At 41.4% G+C, this 18,021-nt stretch overlaps 1 protein-coding gene across 11 annotated transcripts in view; it reads right to left on the reverse strand.

Annotated features, from left to right (window-relative positions):
- Positions 1 to 18,021, reverse strand: part of Armh1 (armadillo like helical domain containing 1) — a 56,586-nt gene that overhangs the window by 34,088 nt on the left and 4,477 nt on the right. For 9 of the 11 annotated variants that reach the window (XR_007352047.1, XR_007352048.1, XM_048815508.1 and 6 more), the window contains exons 1-4: positions 9,516 to 9,574; positions 8,234 to 8,334; positions 6,776 to 7,006; positions 553 to 621 (exon numbers count right to left, since the gene is read on the reverse strand). Coding sequence is in view for 9 of the 11 variants with exons in the window: in XM_048815508.1 (XP_048671465.1) it covers positions 553 to 621; positions 6,776 to 6,981 (275 nt within the window). In the remaining 2 variants the exon portion in view is untranslated. Of the gene's footprint in view, positions 1 to 552; positions 622 to 6,775; positions 7,007 to 8,233; positions 8,335 to 9,515; positions 9,575 to 18,021 lie in introns of those variants that run through there. The other 2 variants (XM_015485098.2, XM_048815505.1) reach the window with 2 other exon arrangements.

The raw sequence follows: 18,021 nt of genomic DNA on the forward strand, positions 1-18,021 counted from the left end.
AAAAAAAAAAAAAAAAAAAAAAAAAAAGAAAAAGAAAAAAAGAAAGAAAGAAAGAAAGAAAAAAGAAAGGTTGCCTATCTGGAGCTCCTGGGAACCCCAGCACACAGAGGCCTCTGAATACAGAGAACAAATGGAGACACTGAGGGGAGAGAGGGAGGGAGGAACCAAATACTGATGACAGTGTTTGAACCCCTAGGTCCAATCAGGCCTGAAATATGTATTTTTACCTCTGGGCTCTTCAGTTAAACAAGCCAATAAATCCTCTTTATGAATTAGTTCCCCATAATTCTCAATCAAAAGGGTACTGACAGGCTGGGGATATAGCTCAGTTGGTAGAGTGCTTGCCTCGCATGCACAGGGCCCAGGGTTCAATCCCCAGCACCATTAAAAAAAAAAAAAAGGTACTGACTAATAAAGTGCTAATGGGGAACATGACATGACCTCTGGGCCCATCCTGAAGGTTATGGGGCACCTACAGATACCTAGAATCCCATGTGGTGTGAATGCCAAGGACACCATGAGACTCCAGAATTTCTCTAGAGTGGTACTCACCTGCCCACAGCTGATAAGAAGATGCCAATGGACTTCAGAAGCTTTTCTAAACATGAGCCAGTCATATAGCTGGACAACAAGTCAAAGAGTGCATTTCACGGTGGTTTTTCCTAGAGAAACAGATCCTGTGCCTCATCCTGGGTAAACTCCTCAGGTCCAGGAAAACCAAGCAGCTGGAGTGCACCCTTTAGCCTGAGAGGAGCCACTAGCTGAAAGGGAAGGGGCAATACACAGAGGATGGGTGCTGTGTTGTTCCTTGTTCTCCAGGAAGTTCCTCCAGGGTAGTTTAGCCACCTTGGCTCTGACAGGCTCCCTAGGGAGCAAGGATGCTTGTATAAATCAAAGGTGCATAGAGAAAAAGCTGAGGGTCAGTTTCCCAAATCTCTTTAAGCCATGATCCTTGCACTGTTGCATCTCAGTATAGTTCACTATTTGGGCCCCATTCCTAGACTTCTCTAAAAACAATCAGCTTCATCATTAATTCTCAATTGTATACTTGCTCAAAGTTTTACACTGGAGGTCACTATCCTTATGAAGAATTGCATAGCTTCCTAATAAGAATAACAGGAGATGGAAGAAAAATTAAACTCTGATTTAAAACTACCTCAGTATTTAATGTTATTTTTTAATGTGAGTCTTTGCAAAAAGCCTCATTGTAATAAAGCACCCAGAGCACGCATCAGCTCGGATACAAGGTATGAAATCAAGCCACAACAGAAAGGGAACCAGTCAACAATTACTAGGCTCATAACACATCACAGGCTCTTAGAACACTTAAGAAATTAGCTGAAATTATTGCAGCTCATGGAGGATGACTGAGAGCTTCCAAGACTGATAAAGGCTAATGTAATGGGTTGGAGGTAATGGTGCTTTGTTGGGGGGAGGGTGGAGGCATGAGGCAAATTATCTCTGCTGCACCCTGGTTCCCAGGATGCCAATAGAAGTAGAGACAGATTGGCTCATTAGGAAAGGCTCTTTACTGCAAAAACAGTGTTTGCTCTGGAGCCAGGCTCTCCTGCCTGTTGCCGCCATAGCTGGGGGCCAGGATATCGGCCACATGGCAGTCTCTTTATTCCTACATTATCCTCTCCCTGTTCCCCCATTCTCTACCCTGTTCCTAACTCAGTGGATTCTCCTCCTTTTTTTCAGTAACCAACAAAGCTGACCAACTTTTGTCACCATCTTTTCTCTTTGTCCCAGGCTAGTCTTGTTTTCATAGTTACTTGCTATACATATTTCTGGTCTATTATTTCCATGATTTAGTTCTAGAAGGTTGCCACATTATCAGCAGTAGCTAACGAGTACCAGGCACTGTGCTGACTGCTTTGCTTGCATTGTCTCATACAATCCTCACTAGAGCCCTCCAGTGGGCACTATCAGTATTTCCATTTAGTCCATAAGTAACATGAAGTAACCAAAGGGAACTGATGGAACTGGGATTTGAACTTGGAAGGCTGATTGAGAGCCTGAGCTCTTCCTGCCCTGCCTTTGTGCCTGTAGACATAGGGAGTGGGGTAGGACTGCTGGTGTGGGTGATCTCCCTGTATGTTGCAGGTGGAGCTCTGGGTCTGTACCATCCACCAAGTGGGAGATCCTTTGGGCCAGACAGACCCGTTCTAAGCCTAGTCTCTGCCGTTTACTAGTAAATTACTCAATCTTTTCAAGGTTAATTTTTTCTTGTCTATAATAACTGTCACCTACTAGGATGATGTTATGTTCAAATGATATAATATTTGTATTCAGTGTCTAGAAAACGAAAAAAGACTCAATAAATGGTAACTAATAATTTTGCCATTATTATAATTTTTGGTAGTACCATGGATTGAACTCAGTGGTTCTTTACCACTGAGATACACCACTAGTCCTTTTTATTTATTTATTTATCTCCTTAAGTTGCTGAGGGTCTAACTAAGTTGCTGAACTGGGCTTCAATTTTGGATTCTCTTGCCTCAGCCTCCCGAGTTGTTAAGATTATAGGCATGTGCCATTGTGCCCAGCTTAATTTTGTTATTATAATATATAAATCCTTAGTTGTAGCTGATCTATTCTGGAAGTTTGAGATTATCAAAAAAGGTTTAGGCTTATGTGGTGGTCAGTTTTACAAAAAGATAATGATTCTATATTGATTTGTTTTTCTCCAAAATGCACTATAACTGCAGGGTTGGGGAGGAGACATGGGAATCTCTAATTCAAAATGCTTTAATCATTTCAGCTGGTCTATTCTTTCTGTTATATTACAGGTTAGGAAATTATGAGTTGGGCATAGTGACTTATGTATGTAATCCCAGAAGCTTGGGAGGTTGAGGCAGGAGGATTACAAGTTCAAAGCCAGCTTCAGCAACTTAGGAGGCCTTAAGCAACTTAGTGAGACCCTGTCTCAAAATAATAAATAAATAAAGGGATGGGATGTGGCTCAGTAGTTAAACACCTCCAGGTTCAATCCCCAGTATCCCCTCCCAAAAAAGTTAGGAAATTATAAATAATTCTAGGTATAGAAACTGAATTTACATCTGTACATTTAAATGATGGTTCCTCCAGTCATTCCACAAGCATTAGCTGAATGTCCACTAAATGTTAGGCACTGTGACTGACACCTGAGATGTGAAGAATGACAATGCCTAGCCCAAATGCAATGACTGAGTAAGAAAGGAAGTGGGCTGAACCCAGAATCCTTGGAAACACTAACATTTAAGGAGTGGGAGGAAATTCTGCAGCTGAGACAAAGAAACAGCAATAGAAGAAGGACAAGGAGAAGAGAGTTTAAAAAGGGGCAGTGGCCTATCAGGCTAGACTAGGTGAGGTGAGGGAGGCACAACACTTACTTTGGATCTCAAATTTAAGGGGGCATCAAAGTTGGGTGCAGTGGCACACACCTATAATCCCAGAAACTCGGGCGGTTGAGGCTGGAGAACTGTAAGATTGAGGCCAGCTTTGGCATCTTAGCAAGATTCTGTCTCAAAATAAAAAAATAACAAGGGATGGGGATATAGTTCAGTGGTAAATCATCCCTGGGTTCAATCCCCAGTAACCCCCCACCAAGGCACCAAAAATAAACAAAAAACCTCAGTAATAAAATCATATTTCAATGCAACATTTAAAATAGTCAAATTAATATAAAATTCATAATGAATCAAATATCAATATTTTACATAAAAACAAGATCTGACCCTGCACCTGAGATCCTGCCTCACTCACCTCACCCTGTGGTCAAATGGAAAATGTTAAGTAATGGGCTGGGGATGTGGCTCAAGTGGTAGCGTGCTTGCCTAGCATGCGTGAGGCACGGGTTCAATTCTCAGCACCACATAAAAATAAAATAAAGATATTGTGTCCACCTAAAACTAAAAAATACTAAAAAAAGAGAAAATGTTAAGTAAGACAAGGAAGGAAAATTAGAAGTCTAGATTTGGCTGCATAGAGGTTGCTGATAACCATGGTGAGGTAAGTGTTATGACTTGTGGGTTGAGAAGCCATATTACAGGTACTGACCTTTCTCAAGGCATGATATATAAACCATAGCATCAGAGTCACTCAGGGCATTTGTTAGAAATAAAGGTCAGGGAGCTGGGGTTGTGGCTCAGTGGCAGAGTGCTTGCCTAGCATGTGCGAGGCCCTGGATTTGATCTTCAGCACCACATATAAATAAATAAAATAAAGGTATTGTGTCCAACTACAACTAAAAAAATAAAAATTAAAAAAAGAAAGAAAAAAAGGTCAGGGTCCTATACTTAATCTGTTAAGTCAGAACCCTGGGGTAGGGAGGTAGCCTAGTAAATTTGTGTTTGTTATTATTTTTAATTTTTTGCTGGGCTGACTGTGGAACCCAGGGTTTCACGATATTAGATTAGCACTCTATCACTGAGCTATGTTCCCAGCCTTAATTTTTGTTTTAAACCTCTTTTATGCACATCAAAATGAGGACATGAGAGTCAACTTAGAGACATATTCAGAGGTATTCCTTTTGGTCTGTGTTCTAGGCCTGAATCTGATTAATAATTAAAAAGTAAACAAACCAAACTAGGTGTATTTTCTCACTGAGTTATATCCCCAGTCCTTTTTACTTTTTTAAAAAAATTTATTTTGGTGGAGCTGAGTATCAAATTCAGGGCATCATGCAATGCTAAGCAAGCATTCTACCACTGAGTTACATCCCTAGCCCCTACTTTTATTTTGAGAAAAGATCTTGTTAAGTTGGCCAGGTGGCCTTGAACTTGTGATCCTCCTGCCTTGGCATACCTGTAGCTGGGATTACAGGTGTGTGCTACCATGTTAGGCTGACTAATAATTTTATCAGTGACTTAAATGTAAGAAAAAGACAGCTGCATTGAATTAAGCCTTCAGTTCTGCCTAGCTGCAGGCTCTCTGGTTCATTCATTCCTTTATTCAGCAAACATGTGCCAGCTGTCCTAGATAACAGATATGAGAGATGGGTAGATGAAGAAGACCGATGTGACTCCTGTTCTCATAGAGCTTACAGTCCAGTGGGGGCAAAATAGATATTTAGCAAGTAATAACAATCAAATGCTATGACCATCAGACCAGAGGGAGTGCTGTGAATACTTGTAAGGGGAACCTCCAGTTCTCAGGTAGTCTGGGGCTTAGCAAAGGGCTTTCTAAAAAGTGACGTTTAAATTGAGGTCTGAATAAGGAAGGAGGATTTAGTCAAATAAGGAGGGGGTGTTCAGAAGGGGAAAGGGTTCAGGCAAGGAAAAACAATATATAGTAAAAGGCTCTGAGGGATGGGGTTGTGACTCAGCGGTAGTGCGCTCACCTAGCATTTATGAAGCCCTGGGTTCAATCCTCAGCACCTCATATAAATAAATAAAATAAAGGTATTGTGTCCACCTACAACTAAAAAACAAATTTAAAAAAGGAAGGGGGTGTGGGTTGGGTGTAGTGGTGTACACCTGTAAGCCCAGTTACTTGAGAGACTGAGGCAAGAGGATTGTGAGTTTGAGGGCCAGCCTGGGCAATTTAGTGAGACCCTATCTCAAAATAAAAAATAAAAAGGAGTTGGGTTATATTTCAGTAGTACAGTGCTGCTGAGTTCAATCCCTGGTCCTGCCAAACCAAACCAAACAAAACAAACAAAATGGTCTGAGATGAATCCACAGGCAGACAGAACAAAAATATTCTCAGATCCTCCCATAATGCAAACAGTCACCTCAGTGATGTCCAAATCTGCTTTCAGTCCTGATATGCCTCCAGGGCTCCTGAACATAAGAACCTCAAATTCAGCATGACCCAAACCAAACTTAATTACAACCAAACTTGCTCCTCTTTTGATATTCTCTTCCTATAAACCTAGTTTCCCAAGCCAGAAATATGAGAGTCATCCTGAGGCATGAGTGGAGGCGGTAGCTGGACATATAAATATGGAGCCCAGATTCCAGAGGGAAATTATCATGAAAATGGAGGAGACCACTCAGGGAGAATTTGACAGTGTGAGCAGAGAAGAGGGATGTAGACAGAGTCTCAAGGAACAACAACATTTAAAAGAAGGTGTTCCCTTAAAGAAGAAAGAAGGGAAGAACGAAACCAAGAGAAGAGTGTTTTTGAGAAGTGGGAAAGATTGGTTGACAAATGCCACGCAGAGGTCATGTATAAGGAATGAGGATGTATAGTTACTGGGCTCTGTAATTAGAAAACCATTGCTAACCTTGACAAGACCTGAGTCAGTGAGGTCGGGGGAATAGGGTCAGACTGCAGTAGACACAGGAGTAACCAGGAGAGGATGTGGAGTCAGGGAGAGGGAACAGCCTTTTCAACAAGCTTCACCAGGAGGGGCAGGATCTGGGTGCAACTTATGTTTGAGGCAGGGGTTGAATTTTATTTTTAAGGCAAAAGAGATTCCAGCATATAAAATACTGATGAAAAAAGCTGATAATGAGGCAAAGGGGTAAAAACTACAGGAAAGAAAAAAATAAAGTCCCTAAGGAGCTGGGAAGGGAATGTTGAACAAATGCAAATTAGCCCTAGACAGAAGGAATATCTACTTCAACTCTGATGGGAAAAAAAAGGGATAGAGGTGAGAATGGAGACACACTTACAGGTTGGGAAGATAGGAAGTTAATGGAGTTCTTGACTTTGGGGATATTTTTATCACCAAATGTCCTGTTCTAAAATATTAGAGAAAATCAAGAGAAAAGCTCCCTTAATAATCCTCTTTCTCTTTTTCCTCTTTTGAAATTTCCTATTGTTTCCCCAGTTCAGCAAAGGATACGTGATTCTAAGGCAGGTGATCAAGCGTACAAGGAACAAGCTGGCTCCTTGGGAAAACTCCTGCTCCAATTCAGGGGAAGTCTTGCCTTGGTTGGTTTGAATGAAATTGTTGAGGATGTGATTCCTTGCAACTTTGCCAGCATTGTCCCACTCTTGTAAAAAGCTTAAGAGCCTGCTAATTGCTGCCTGTTCTTTTATAGAAGTCATGATCAATCAGTCGTTCTGAGGAAGGGAAGGAAAACAGACAGAAAACAAAGGGAAGGAAAACAGACAGGTTACCAGAATGTTGAGAACCATGCAAATCTATAACCTTGTGGGTTTTGCTTTTCCCTTGCCCGCTGAGTCTGAGAGTAACAACATGGGTATTGTTACATGCAAAATCCACTCTAGAACTGGTCATCTGCCCCTTGAACAGGAAAGCTCTAGCTGGGTTGTGATGGGATTAAGAATATCAAGGTAGTAAACATCGGTTCTTTAAGAGCTAAAGGCTTCCTGCCAGGCACATAATCCCAGCAAGTCAGGAGGCTGAGGCAGGATAATTGCAAGCTTGAACCTTAGCAATTTAAACAACTTATCCAGACCCTGTCTCAAAATAAAAACTAAAAAGGGCTGGGAATGTAGCTCAATGGCAAAGTGACCCTGGGTTCAATCCCCAGTACCAAAGTTAAAGACTTCCCTGCTGCTGATGCCCATAACCGAAAGAGCACAGGATGCCACATAAATGAAAGCACTTGCTAAAAACTTGGGCCTCTCTCCTGGCTGACTTCACACAGGGTCAGAGATGTGGGGTATTTAGAGATGCAGCTCCCCCTCTTAAGCCAAGTGGCTAAGGTAAAGTGCTCTTTAACCTTGTACCTAGGACTTTTATATTAACTCTTCAAAACAACTTTTAAAAAAGTTAGTGGGAAGAAAAAGTTCCTATCCCATAGTTGGATTAATGAGCTGTGGTTTGTAGGAGTCTGTGTCCTTGGGAGAGTGTTTTCAGTGGGGGAGGGAGGGTTTAAAATAAACCCGTTTTCCAAAAATAGTTGTGATTGAAAGTGTTATTATCCATAACAAATGTTAGTGCTGATGGGAGAGAGGCATGTGCGATTCTTTTGTCTAACAGACAAGTGAAAGTCATATTTCACATTATCATGGGGTTTTCTGTGATTTACAGAATATTTGTGAAACATTACGTGCAGAGGCCATGATTGATATGGAGAGAACAGCTTGTGTGTAGGGGAGATGTGTATTTCACAAAGACTGTTCAACATGAAATTTACAGTCCCATAAAGTGCTTCTACATCTTCGCCAGAGATCTAGTTAAAAGGACTTTACAGTCTGAAACATCCTAAAATTGATTCTAAATTAACATTTCCTCACATGTATTTGAGATATTGATGGAGCCCAGCTATCAGAATTTTATTAGCAAGCAATAACCTGAGGCATGCTGAGACAGACATACATACATACCAACCTCCACTACCCCCAGAGGACACTGGATGTGTGTTCATGTTGGGAGGGTTGTCTATGTAGCCTAGGCGAGGAAGACCACCAGATGGACAACTGTGGATCAGTCTAAACACAAAAATGACCAAAACCTCTCAGATGATGCCATCATCATTGTGAATGCCAATACAGTCTCAAGCCTGAGAATAACTTTCAGAGGCTGTCACCACCTTCAACAGCCACAATGGCTTCAAGAAAATGGGTATGAGTGGCTCTTCTAGACCCCAGGCAGGAGGGTTGAAACACCAGCATTAGCTTTCTCAGGATGACTCTCCCTGCAATCAAAGCTCCACGTGCTAACACAGATGCATCCAGAAATTCCAGGACACAGGGCAGGACACTCTAGGCAGGATGCTACACATTATGGCCCTTCAAGGATTGTCTGGATCTCAGTCTTCCTCCATTATGTGTGTGTGCGCGTGTGTGTATGATGTATATATTATATGTGTGTGTGTATAATACACATATAATATATACAATAATACACATGCACTATATATATGTGTGTGTGTGTGTGTGTGTGTATATATATATATATTTTTTTTTTTTTTTTTGGGGCGTACTGAGGATTGAACCCAGGGATGTTCTATTACTGAGCTATGTTCCCAGACCTTTTCATTTTTCAAAAATTTTGAGTCGGATATGGTGGCACACACCTTTAATCCCAGCAGCTTGGGAGGCTGAGGCAGTTAGATCACAAGTTCAAAGTCAGCCTCAGCAATTTAGTGAGATCTTGTCTTAAAATAAAAAAAAATAAAAAAGGCTGTGGATGTGGCTCAGGGGTTAAGCGCCCCTACATACAATTCCTGGTACAAAAAAAAAAAAAATTGAGACAGACTAAGGTGAGGTGGCCTTAAATTTTCAATCCTCCTGCACCAACCTCCCAGGTAGCTGGGATTACAGGTGTGCGCCACCATACCTGGCTGGAGACAGGGTTTTTAAAGAGGTGATGAAGGTAAAATGAGATCATTAAGGTAAGCCCTTATTCAATATACTAGTGTCCTTAAGAAGAGATTAGGGGGCTGGGAATGTGGCTCAAGTGGTAGCGCGCTCGCCTGGCATGCGTGCGGCCTGGGTTCGATCCTCAGCACCACATACAAACAAAGATGTTGTGTCCACAGATAACTAAATAATAAATATTTAAAAAAATAAATAAAAAAGAAGAGATTAGGATACAGATACACACTGAGGGAAGACTATGTGACGACAAGGTAAAAGATGGCCGTCTAGCTGGGCACAGTGGCACATACCTGTAATCCCAGTGGCTTGGGAGGCTGTGGCAGGAGGATCTCGTGTTCAAAGCCAGCCTCAGCAAAAGCAAGGCACTTAGCAACTCAGTGAGACTCTGTCTCTAAATAAAATACAAAATAGAGCTGGGGATATGGCTCACTGGTCAAGTGCCCCTGAGTTTAATCCCCAATATCCCCCCACAACAAAAAAGAGGGACATCTACCAGCCAATGAAGCTTCAGATGCAATCAGCCTGGCAATGCCTGAGGTCAGCCTTTCAGCCTCCAGAACTAGGAGAAAAAAAGTTTCTGCTGTCGAAGTCAACCAGTCTGTAGTACATTGTTATGGCAGCTTTAGTAAATGAATATGCTGTTACTTGATTTAGACAATACATATTTATTTATCATCTGGCAGTTGAGGAATTCATTTTTTTTTGTATCACTCTAACCCCCATCTTCACTCCCCCATCCTCACAATATAGTTTCTAACAATTTACAGTTAAATCAATGGTGTTTACATTATTGACCAAGTAAATAAACTCTTCACTCAATTAGTAAACTATATTGCATTCTCTTCTTACAACTTGGTTTTACTTGGAGTTAATCATTGTTGTGGTTGGTTTTTAATCATTTAGTTCTAAGAACCCAGAGCTATTTTTTCTAAATATTTAAAACATTAGCAGTAATTATTCCAAATGTTCAATCTGTAACTGACCAGTTCCATCTTTTCCCTAGAGACCTCTGACCTCAGACCTGTCTTTCTCCTTTAGTGTACCAGGCTGCTCAATAAGCCTAGTACACAAATGCCTAAACTTTCCTTTCACAATTCTTCTCTGTTACATCCCACGTCTTCCTCCTTGGTTTAACTCCCTTGTTTTGTTGAAGCACTGTTTCTAGTAGCTTCAGGGTTGTGTGTGTGTTTATGTGTGTGTGTGTGTGTATGTGTATCCCAGAAGGTCTAAAAATATCTTTTTTGACTTCAAGCTGGACTGGCTAATGTATAACTCTATGTTAGAAATAAACTTGCCTTAGATTGAGTCTGCTAGTTGCTTTTGATGATGAAAAGTCTGATGTCATTCTGATTCCTGCACCTTTATAGCCTTTTACTCCAAATAATTTTAAAACCTTTTTTGAAATTGTGTGATGGTATACCTTGGGGAAGGTCTTTTTTCATTTACTACACTAGGCACTTGCTGGGCTATCTATCTATTTATTTAGTTTTTGGTACCAGGGATTGAACCCAGGGGTGCTTTAATGAGGATCTCACCAATGACTTTGACATATATCTTCCTGTTAACCCAAGATTTGCTAGTATAGTCAATTGTGAGGTAGCATGGTCTCTGGCATATAATGCATCCTCAGTAAACATTAACAAACTGACATATGACATATTGGGCTCATAATGAGCACTTTAATTTCCTTGACTCTACACATTAATTAAACAGATGTTCTGGGTGCCAACTCTGAGCCAGGCATTGAAATTGGTACTGGTTAACATACAAGCATAGTTCTTACCTTAAACGTGCTTACAGACTGGCAGGCAGAGAGGCAAGCAATCAGAGGATTATAATGAAAAGGGAAAAGCCCTCTGAGGAGATATATCTCAGGTTCTGCTGAAACACAGAGGAGAGGTATGAATCCAGATTCGAGTTCCAACCCAGCATTCATACTCAGGAGCTAAATCCTAAATTTTGGCAGGGCGTGTTGGCCCATGCCCATAATCCCAGTGGCTCAGGAGGCTGAAGCAGGAGGATTGCAAATTCAAAGCCAGCCTCAGCAACTTAGTGAGGCCTTAAGCAACTCAGCAAGACCCTGTCTCTAAATAAAATACAAAATAAATTTTTTAAAAAAGGTAGGGATATGGCTCAGTGGTTAAGTGCCCTGGATTCAATCCCTGACACAAACAAAACAAAACAAAAAAATCCTAAATTCTGTGACTAGACAGAAACAATCCCCCTGCCATGTCTATAGTTTTAAGCTCTTTACCCTTCCCACCTGCTCCTCTATCTGTTCTCAGAAGATCTAGTTTTGGGTGGGGCATGGTAGTGCACACAAGTAATCCCAGTAGCTCATGAGGCTGAGGCAGGAGGATCACAAGTTCAAGGCTAGATTCAGCAATTTAGCAAGACCCTCAGCAACGTAGCAAGACCCTGGGGATGTAGCTCAGTGGTAAAGTGCCCCTCGGTTCAATAACAAGTACAAAAAAAAAATACTAGTCTTGGGCTTAGTAAAAGTTATAGGCCATTAGGCAAGAATGTCCTCATTTTCCTCTTCCTGCTTCCTATATTATCACCATCCATATCTATTCTTCTCCTACCCTCCACACCTCAGGGACCTTTCTCTAGCCATTACTCTCTCCTCTCTTTTATCCTCAATCATTCCCTTTATTTAGGCATATTTTTCTTGTTAGCCTACTCAATGTTTGCTTATCTTTAAACAAAAATAAGCAAAAATCAGTACAAAAACCTCAATCCTACATCGTCCTCCAGACATCTCAGATTATTTTTACTTTACAGCAAAGCTTCTGAAAAACATTCTACACACTGTTTTCCCATTGACCATTCTCCCTACAGGGCTGGAAGGTATAACTCAATGGTATAGAACTTTGCCTAGTATGCTTGAGGCCTGGGGTTCCATTCCAGCACCAAAAAACAAAACAACCTTGCCCTCAAGGGATACAAAATTTGAAGAAAAGGTGGCATAGAGCCTTGTAAAAAAGTGATTTCAGCCAGACATGGTGGTGCATGCCTGTAATTCCAGCAGCTCAGGAAGCTGAGGCAGGAGAATCTCCAGTTTGAGACCAGCCTCAGCAATTTAGTGAGGCCCTAAAGAAATTAGTGAGACTCTGTCTCAAGATAAAAAATAGGGCTGGGGTTGTGGCTCAGTGGTAGAGTACTTGCCTAGCATGTGTGAGGCACTGGGTTCAATTCTCAGCACCATATATAAATAAAATAAAGATTTATCAACAATTAAAAAAAATTTTTTTAAAGACAAAAATAAAAAAGGCTGGAATATGACTCAGCACCCCTGGAGTTAATCCCCAGCACCAAAACAAGAAAAAAAAAAGTGATTTCAATTCAAGTAGTGTGATAAGGGCTATGATGGGGTGAGTATAGCACACTCTGGGAAGGAGAGAGGGGGACACCTAACCTGGCCTTGGCTTGGATGCTGAATCTTATGGAAGGTTTTTCAGAGAAGATGCCTTCTAGGCAGTCTGTAGCCAGGAGAGAGGCCAAGAAATGTGTTCTAGGTGGAGGGCATAAAAGATGCAATGGCTCAGAGGTGAGAGAGTACAGCTATAAAGAATTCCAAGTGGAAGACAGTAAAATACAATGGTTATGGCCATGGACTCTGGATTTGATCTTCCACTTCCCTGCTGTATGATCTTACGCAAGTTACTTAACCTCTCAAGGTTCCCTTACCTGTGAAAAGGGGATAATAAAATCGCATAAGGCTCAATGAACTACCTAACATAAAACCCTCAATAGTGCTTAATCTTACGTTTATTGGTGAGATTGTTCTGAGAGGCTGGAGGACAGTATGAGAATGAGGTGGTGAGAGATGAGGCAGGAAGAACAGGTGGAGCCAGAGAATGAAGCGCTTTATATGCTCTGCTGCAGAGTTCCCACTCTCTCCTGAGAGCAAGGTGAGGGCATTGAAGGGTTTTAAGTAGTGACAAGAAACAATTTTGTTTTAGAAATCCCCCTATTGCAGCATAGAAAGAGGACTGGAAGAGGGCAAGATGAGGTGGGACACCAATTAGAAAGCCAACTGAAATTCTAGTAAAAGATGCTGAAGTTACCAGGGGTAGAGAGAAATAGAAAAGCCACACAGGGAGATGCAACAGGATGTGGTACCTGATCTTCTGTGGTAGATGAAAGAAGGGGAGGAATCATGCAGTATACATGGATAACCTTGTTTCCTACTTGGGTCTCTCAAGGAGGACCCCCTCTTGTACCCTCCATTTTTTATTTTTCAGTGCTGGGGATTGCACCTAGGGCCTCCTTCCACAAGCTAGTCAAGCACTTTACCACTGAGTTACATCCCTAGCCCATCTTTTCTTTCTTTGCTTTTTTTTTTTTTTTTTTTTTTTTTTTTTTTTGGAGACAGGGTTTCACTATGTTTCCTAGGCTGGTTTTGAATTCCTTGATTTAAGCCATCCTCCAGCCTTACCCTCCCAAGTAACTGGGACTATAGGCATGCACCTCTGTACCTCTTGATATTGGGGATTGAACCTACAGCTTCATGCATGCGACCATTGAGGCTACATCTCCAAACCTTCCCTTCCATTCTTAACATTACCATATCGGCACTGGATCCTACCCTTCCATCTCCAGTCTTTCCATCTCCTCTGACTTCTTTCACTCTCTTTTTTTTTGGGGGGAGGGGTGGGGAGGGAGAAATTTGTTCAGGGTTTGAACCCAGGGATGCTTAACCACTGAACTATATCCCCAACACTTTTTAAGACAAAGTCTCGTTAAGTTGCTTAGGGCCTTGCTAAATTGCAGAGGCTGGCTCCTGCCTCAGCCTCCAGAGTTGCTGGGATCACAGGCATGTACCACCATTCTTTCAAATCCACGCTTAATCCCCACTAACCCAATATATCTGGAAACAAAGTCTTTCCTTGACTATTCACTCCCCAAACCTCCTCCCTTCTCCACCTCCAGATTTCTCCATCAGCTCTCTGTGATCTACACAATAAAGTCTATACTAAATATGGCATTCAAGGCCCCTCAAAATTTGGTGGCAGCCTACCCTCATCTCCAGTCACTTCTTCATTAGAACTGACCTCAACTGCTCACCATTCCTAGCTGTGTGCATCTCAAGGCTGCTCTGCCATGAGGAATGGCCAGCTCTTCCTTGCCCTTTGGCAAATTCCCTGAGAAAGCTAGGCTCTCAGTTCCGTGGTCCTATCTATATAACCTCTTCCTTTAATATGCTCTACAGTTTAACCTTCCTTCCCACTAGAGTGTGAGTTCCTCAAGGGCAGGGGTTGATCTTCCCTATCTCTGTGTCCCCAGGTCTGGCATAAAAGAGATGTTTAATAAATGCCCATAGAGTGAATGAGTAAAGAAACCAGCCAGCTCCTGTTTACATGGTTATATCCGAATGTCCATGATATGTAGTTCCATAAAACTACCAACTTCCCAAAGCTGCCATGTGCAGAGTGGTGGAATCTTCATCCAAGAAGTCCAGAGCAAAGTCTATGAGGCATTTTACAGCTTTAACAGGAAATAGCAATGTCAGCAGTGGTGTCATCTTTGGACACTGAGGACAGGGATTCAGTGCCATGAACGGTCAGTTAAATTGTAATTGGAGTGAACTGTTCTTCTGCAAACCATAATGTTCTTTAGCTGCAGCCAAATGGCATTCAAGAAGGGGAGAAAATTTTTTGAAATGTCAAGGAAATTATTTCCAATTTGGTGCTCATGACCAGAGACTCTAATGATCAGTGGAAATGAGAAGCAAACAAATTAGCACTAATGGAAAATGGCTTTTGGAAAAGAGGGTTTAATTTATAGTCAACTGATCATGGCATGCAGCATGCAGTAAAAGTCAGCTTCACCAGCTTGATCATAAGAACTGGAGCACACATGGAATGCCAGAGAAAAATGTATGGATGCCATCATGCTTATTGGAATCTCTCTGTAAGTGGCAGCCAATTAAAATAGTCATTATTTTACCTTGGAGAGAAAATGGTGTGAAAAATCAAAGCACATGAAATTAAAATTCAGATTAGAAACCTTGGTCCAAATTGGTTGTTTGTGGCCTTTGACCTTGGCAAGGTCTTCTGCAAGGACGACCAACCTACATTGTCTTTAGCCCAGAGTGGACTCCCTGTTTTTAATTTCCTCTCCATCTTCAGAGGTGATTAATAAATCTGGACCCATCCATAAATCATTTCTATAGCAGCCAAATGGTTCTTCTTTATGAAGGGAAACTAAAATCACAAAATCTCTAAAAACCCCAGCTCTCATGCTAAGCCAAAGGTCCTTAGCAACAAGTGAGGGGAGGTATTAAAAATCAAGAGATCAAGCTGGGCACAGTGGTGCATGCTTGTAATCCCAGCTATTCGGGAAGTTGAGACAGGAGGATCACATATTCAAGGCCAGCTTCAGTAACTTAGGGAGGCCCTTAAGCAACCTAGCAAGATCTTGTCTCAAAATAAAAAGTTAGAGCAGGGATGTAGCTTGGTAGTAAAATGCCCCTGGGTTCAATCCCCAGTACAACAAAACAAAAAACAAAACAAAACCAAGAGGTCAATGGGTCTTGTTTTTAAATAAAATTTCCCAAAGGACGCCCCCAGCCCAAATTAAAAAAAAAAAAAGCACATTTGTAAATATAAGAAGCCTCCAAAGCATGGGTTGTGTCTGAATCCTGTCCCCAGATAGCCTCTAAGACAAGAAGGCAGACTCATCTCCTGTTCCTGAAGGTTTCACATGCAGAATGAGGTAGAGGCCTTCTCCTCCAGTTCCCATTTCTGATTCCTCATTCTCAATTTTCATTCATGGACAGACAGATGCAGTCACCACCTCCAGTCCAGCCCCTGATATAGCCCTTCTGTAAATACAGGACCCTCAGCCCAAGTCAGGGCTGCTTTTCTTTCTCAACAGCCCACATTCTCCCTTGCGTGTTTATCTACTTCCTAAATAAACCTGTTTATGTCTTTGGGGAAAAAAGTGACTTAAAGATGGAGATCTACTTTGAGAAATCTATCATTAGACACTTATGTCACTGTGTGGACATCATAGAGCATACTTATGTAAACCTAGCAGGTCTAGTCTCTTGCATGCCGAGGTTATATGATGCAGCCTACTACTCCTAGGCTACAAGTCTACACAGCATGCTACTGTATTGAATACTGTAGGCAACTGCAACTCAATGGCAAGTATCTAAACATGCTTAAATACAGAATAGGCATAGTAAAAAATAATGGCACAGGGACATAGTTCAGTGGTAGAGGGCTTACCTTGGCATGCATGTGGCCCTGGGTTTGATCCCTAATGCTATTTAAAAAAAGATATGAGATTTTAAAAAATGATATACCTGTATAGGGCACTTATCATGAGTGGAGCTTGCAGGACTGGAATTTGCTTTGTGTGAGTCAGGGAGTGAGTGGTGAAGGAACATGAAGGCTTAGGACATTACAGTACTATAAAACTAGGCCACACTAAACTAAACACGTTTTTCTTTCTTTAGTAATAAATTAACCTTAGTATTAGGGTTTGGATAAGTGACCCTCAAAGATCCATGTATTAAAGACTTAGTCTATGTACTCTACTCCTGGTAGCCTGTGCTGCTATTAGGAGATGGGGCTTAATGAAGTTAGGTCTTTGAGGGAGTGATCTTGAAAGGGATATTGGGACACTGGTTCCTTCCTCTCTCTCCTCTCTCTCTGTTTCCCAGCTTCCAATGAGGTAAGCAGCTTTCTATACCACTTGCCCCCACCCCATGTTCTGCTTTGCCACAGGCCCTAAAGCAATGGGGCCTACCAACCATGGACTCAACCTATGGAATAATGAGCCAAAATAAACTTTTAAGTTGATTATCTCAAGTATTTAAAAAAATGTTTTTTTAATTGTTGATGGACCTTTATTTTATTCATTTATTTACATGCAATGCTAAGAATTAAACCCAGTGCCTCACACATGTGAGGCAAGTGCTCTACCACTGAGCCACAAACCCAGCCACTATCTCAGGTATTTTGTGAAGGAAAGTAGACTAACACACTTTGCCTACTCTTTCCTTTATAAACTTTTTAATTTTTAAAAACTTTTAACTCTTATAGTGACACTTAGCTTAAGACACAATATATAGCTGGACATTCTCTCTTTATAGCCTTATCCTATAAGCTTTTCCTACTTAAAAACTTTAAATTTTTTGCTTTTTAAAGTTTGTTGCTGTTGTTAAAAACTAAGACATGAACATACACATTAGCCTTGTCCACACAGGGGCAGGATCAGTATCACTGTATCATTGTCTCTACCTCTACATCTTGTCCCACTGGAAGGCCTTCAGGGCAATAACATGCACAGAGCTGTCACCTCTTATGTTAACAATGCTTTCTTCTGAAATCCCTCCTGAAGGACCTGTCTGAGGCTTTGCTTGAGCAGTCCATGGTGGTTTGCTTGGTTTGTTTTTCTTTTCTTTTCTTTTCCTTTCCCCTCCCTCCCTTCCTTCCTTTTTTTGGTACTGGGGATTGAACTCAAGGGCACTCAACCACTAAGCCACATTCCCAAGCCCCATTTTGTATTTTATTCAGAGACAGGGTCTTCTCACTGACTTGCTTAGCACCTTGCTTTTGCTGAGGCTGGCTTTGAACTCGTGATCCTCCTGCCTCAGCCTCCTGAGCTACTGGGATTACAGGCATGTGCCACTGCACCCAGTGCTTGTTTTTTTTTTTTTTTTTCTTTTTAAATTATAGATTTGCTTGTAAGCAGATGATGCAACATGAACATTTCCTCTTAATTAACGAAAACCTTATGTGTTGGGGTCCATGTTTTCAAATCTTTTTTTTTTTTTTTTTT

The sequence above is a fragment of the Marmota marmota genome, unplaced genomic scaffold, assembly GCF_001458135.2.
Source record: "Marmota marmota marmota unplaced genomic scaffold, marMar, whole genome shotgun sequence".
Classification (NCBI taxonomy): Eukaryota; Metazoa; Chordata; class Mammalia; order Rodentia; family Sciuridae; genus Marmota; species Marmota marmota.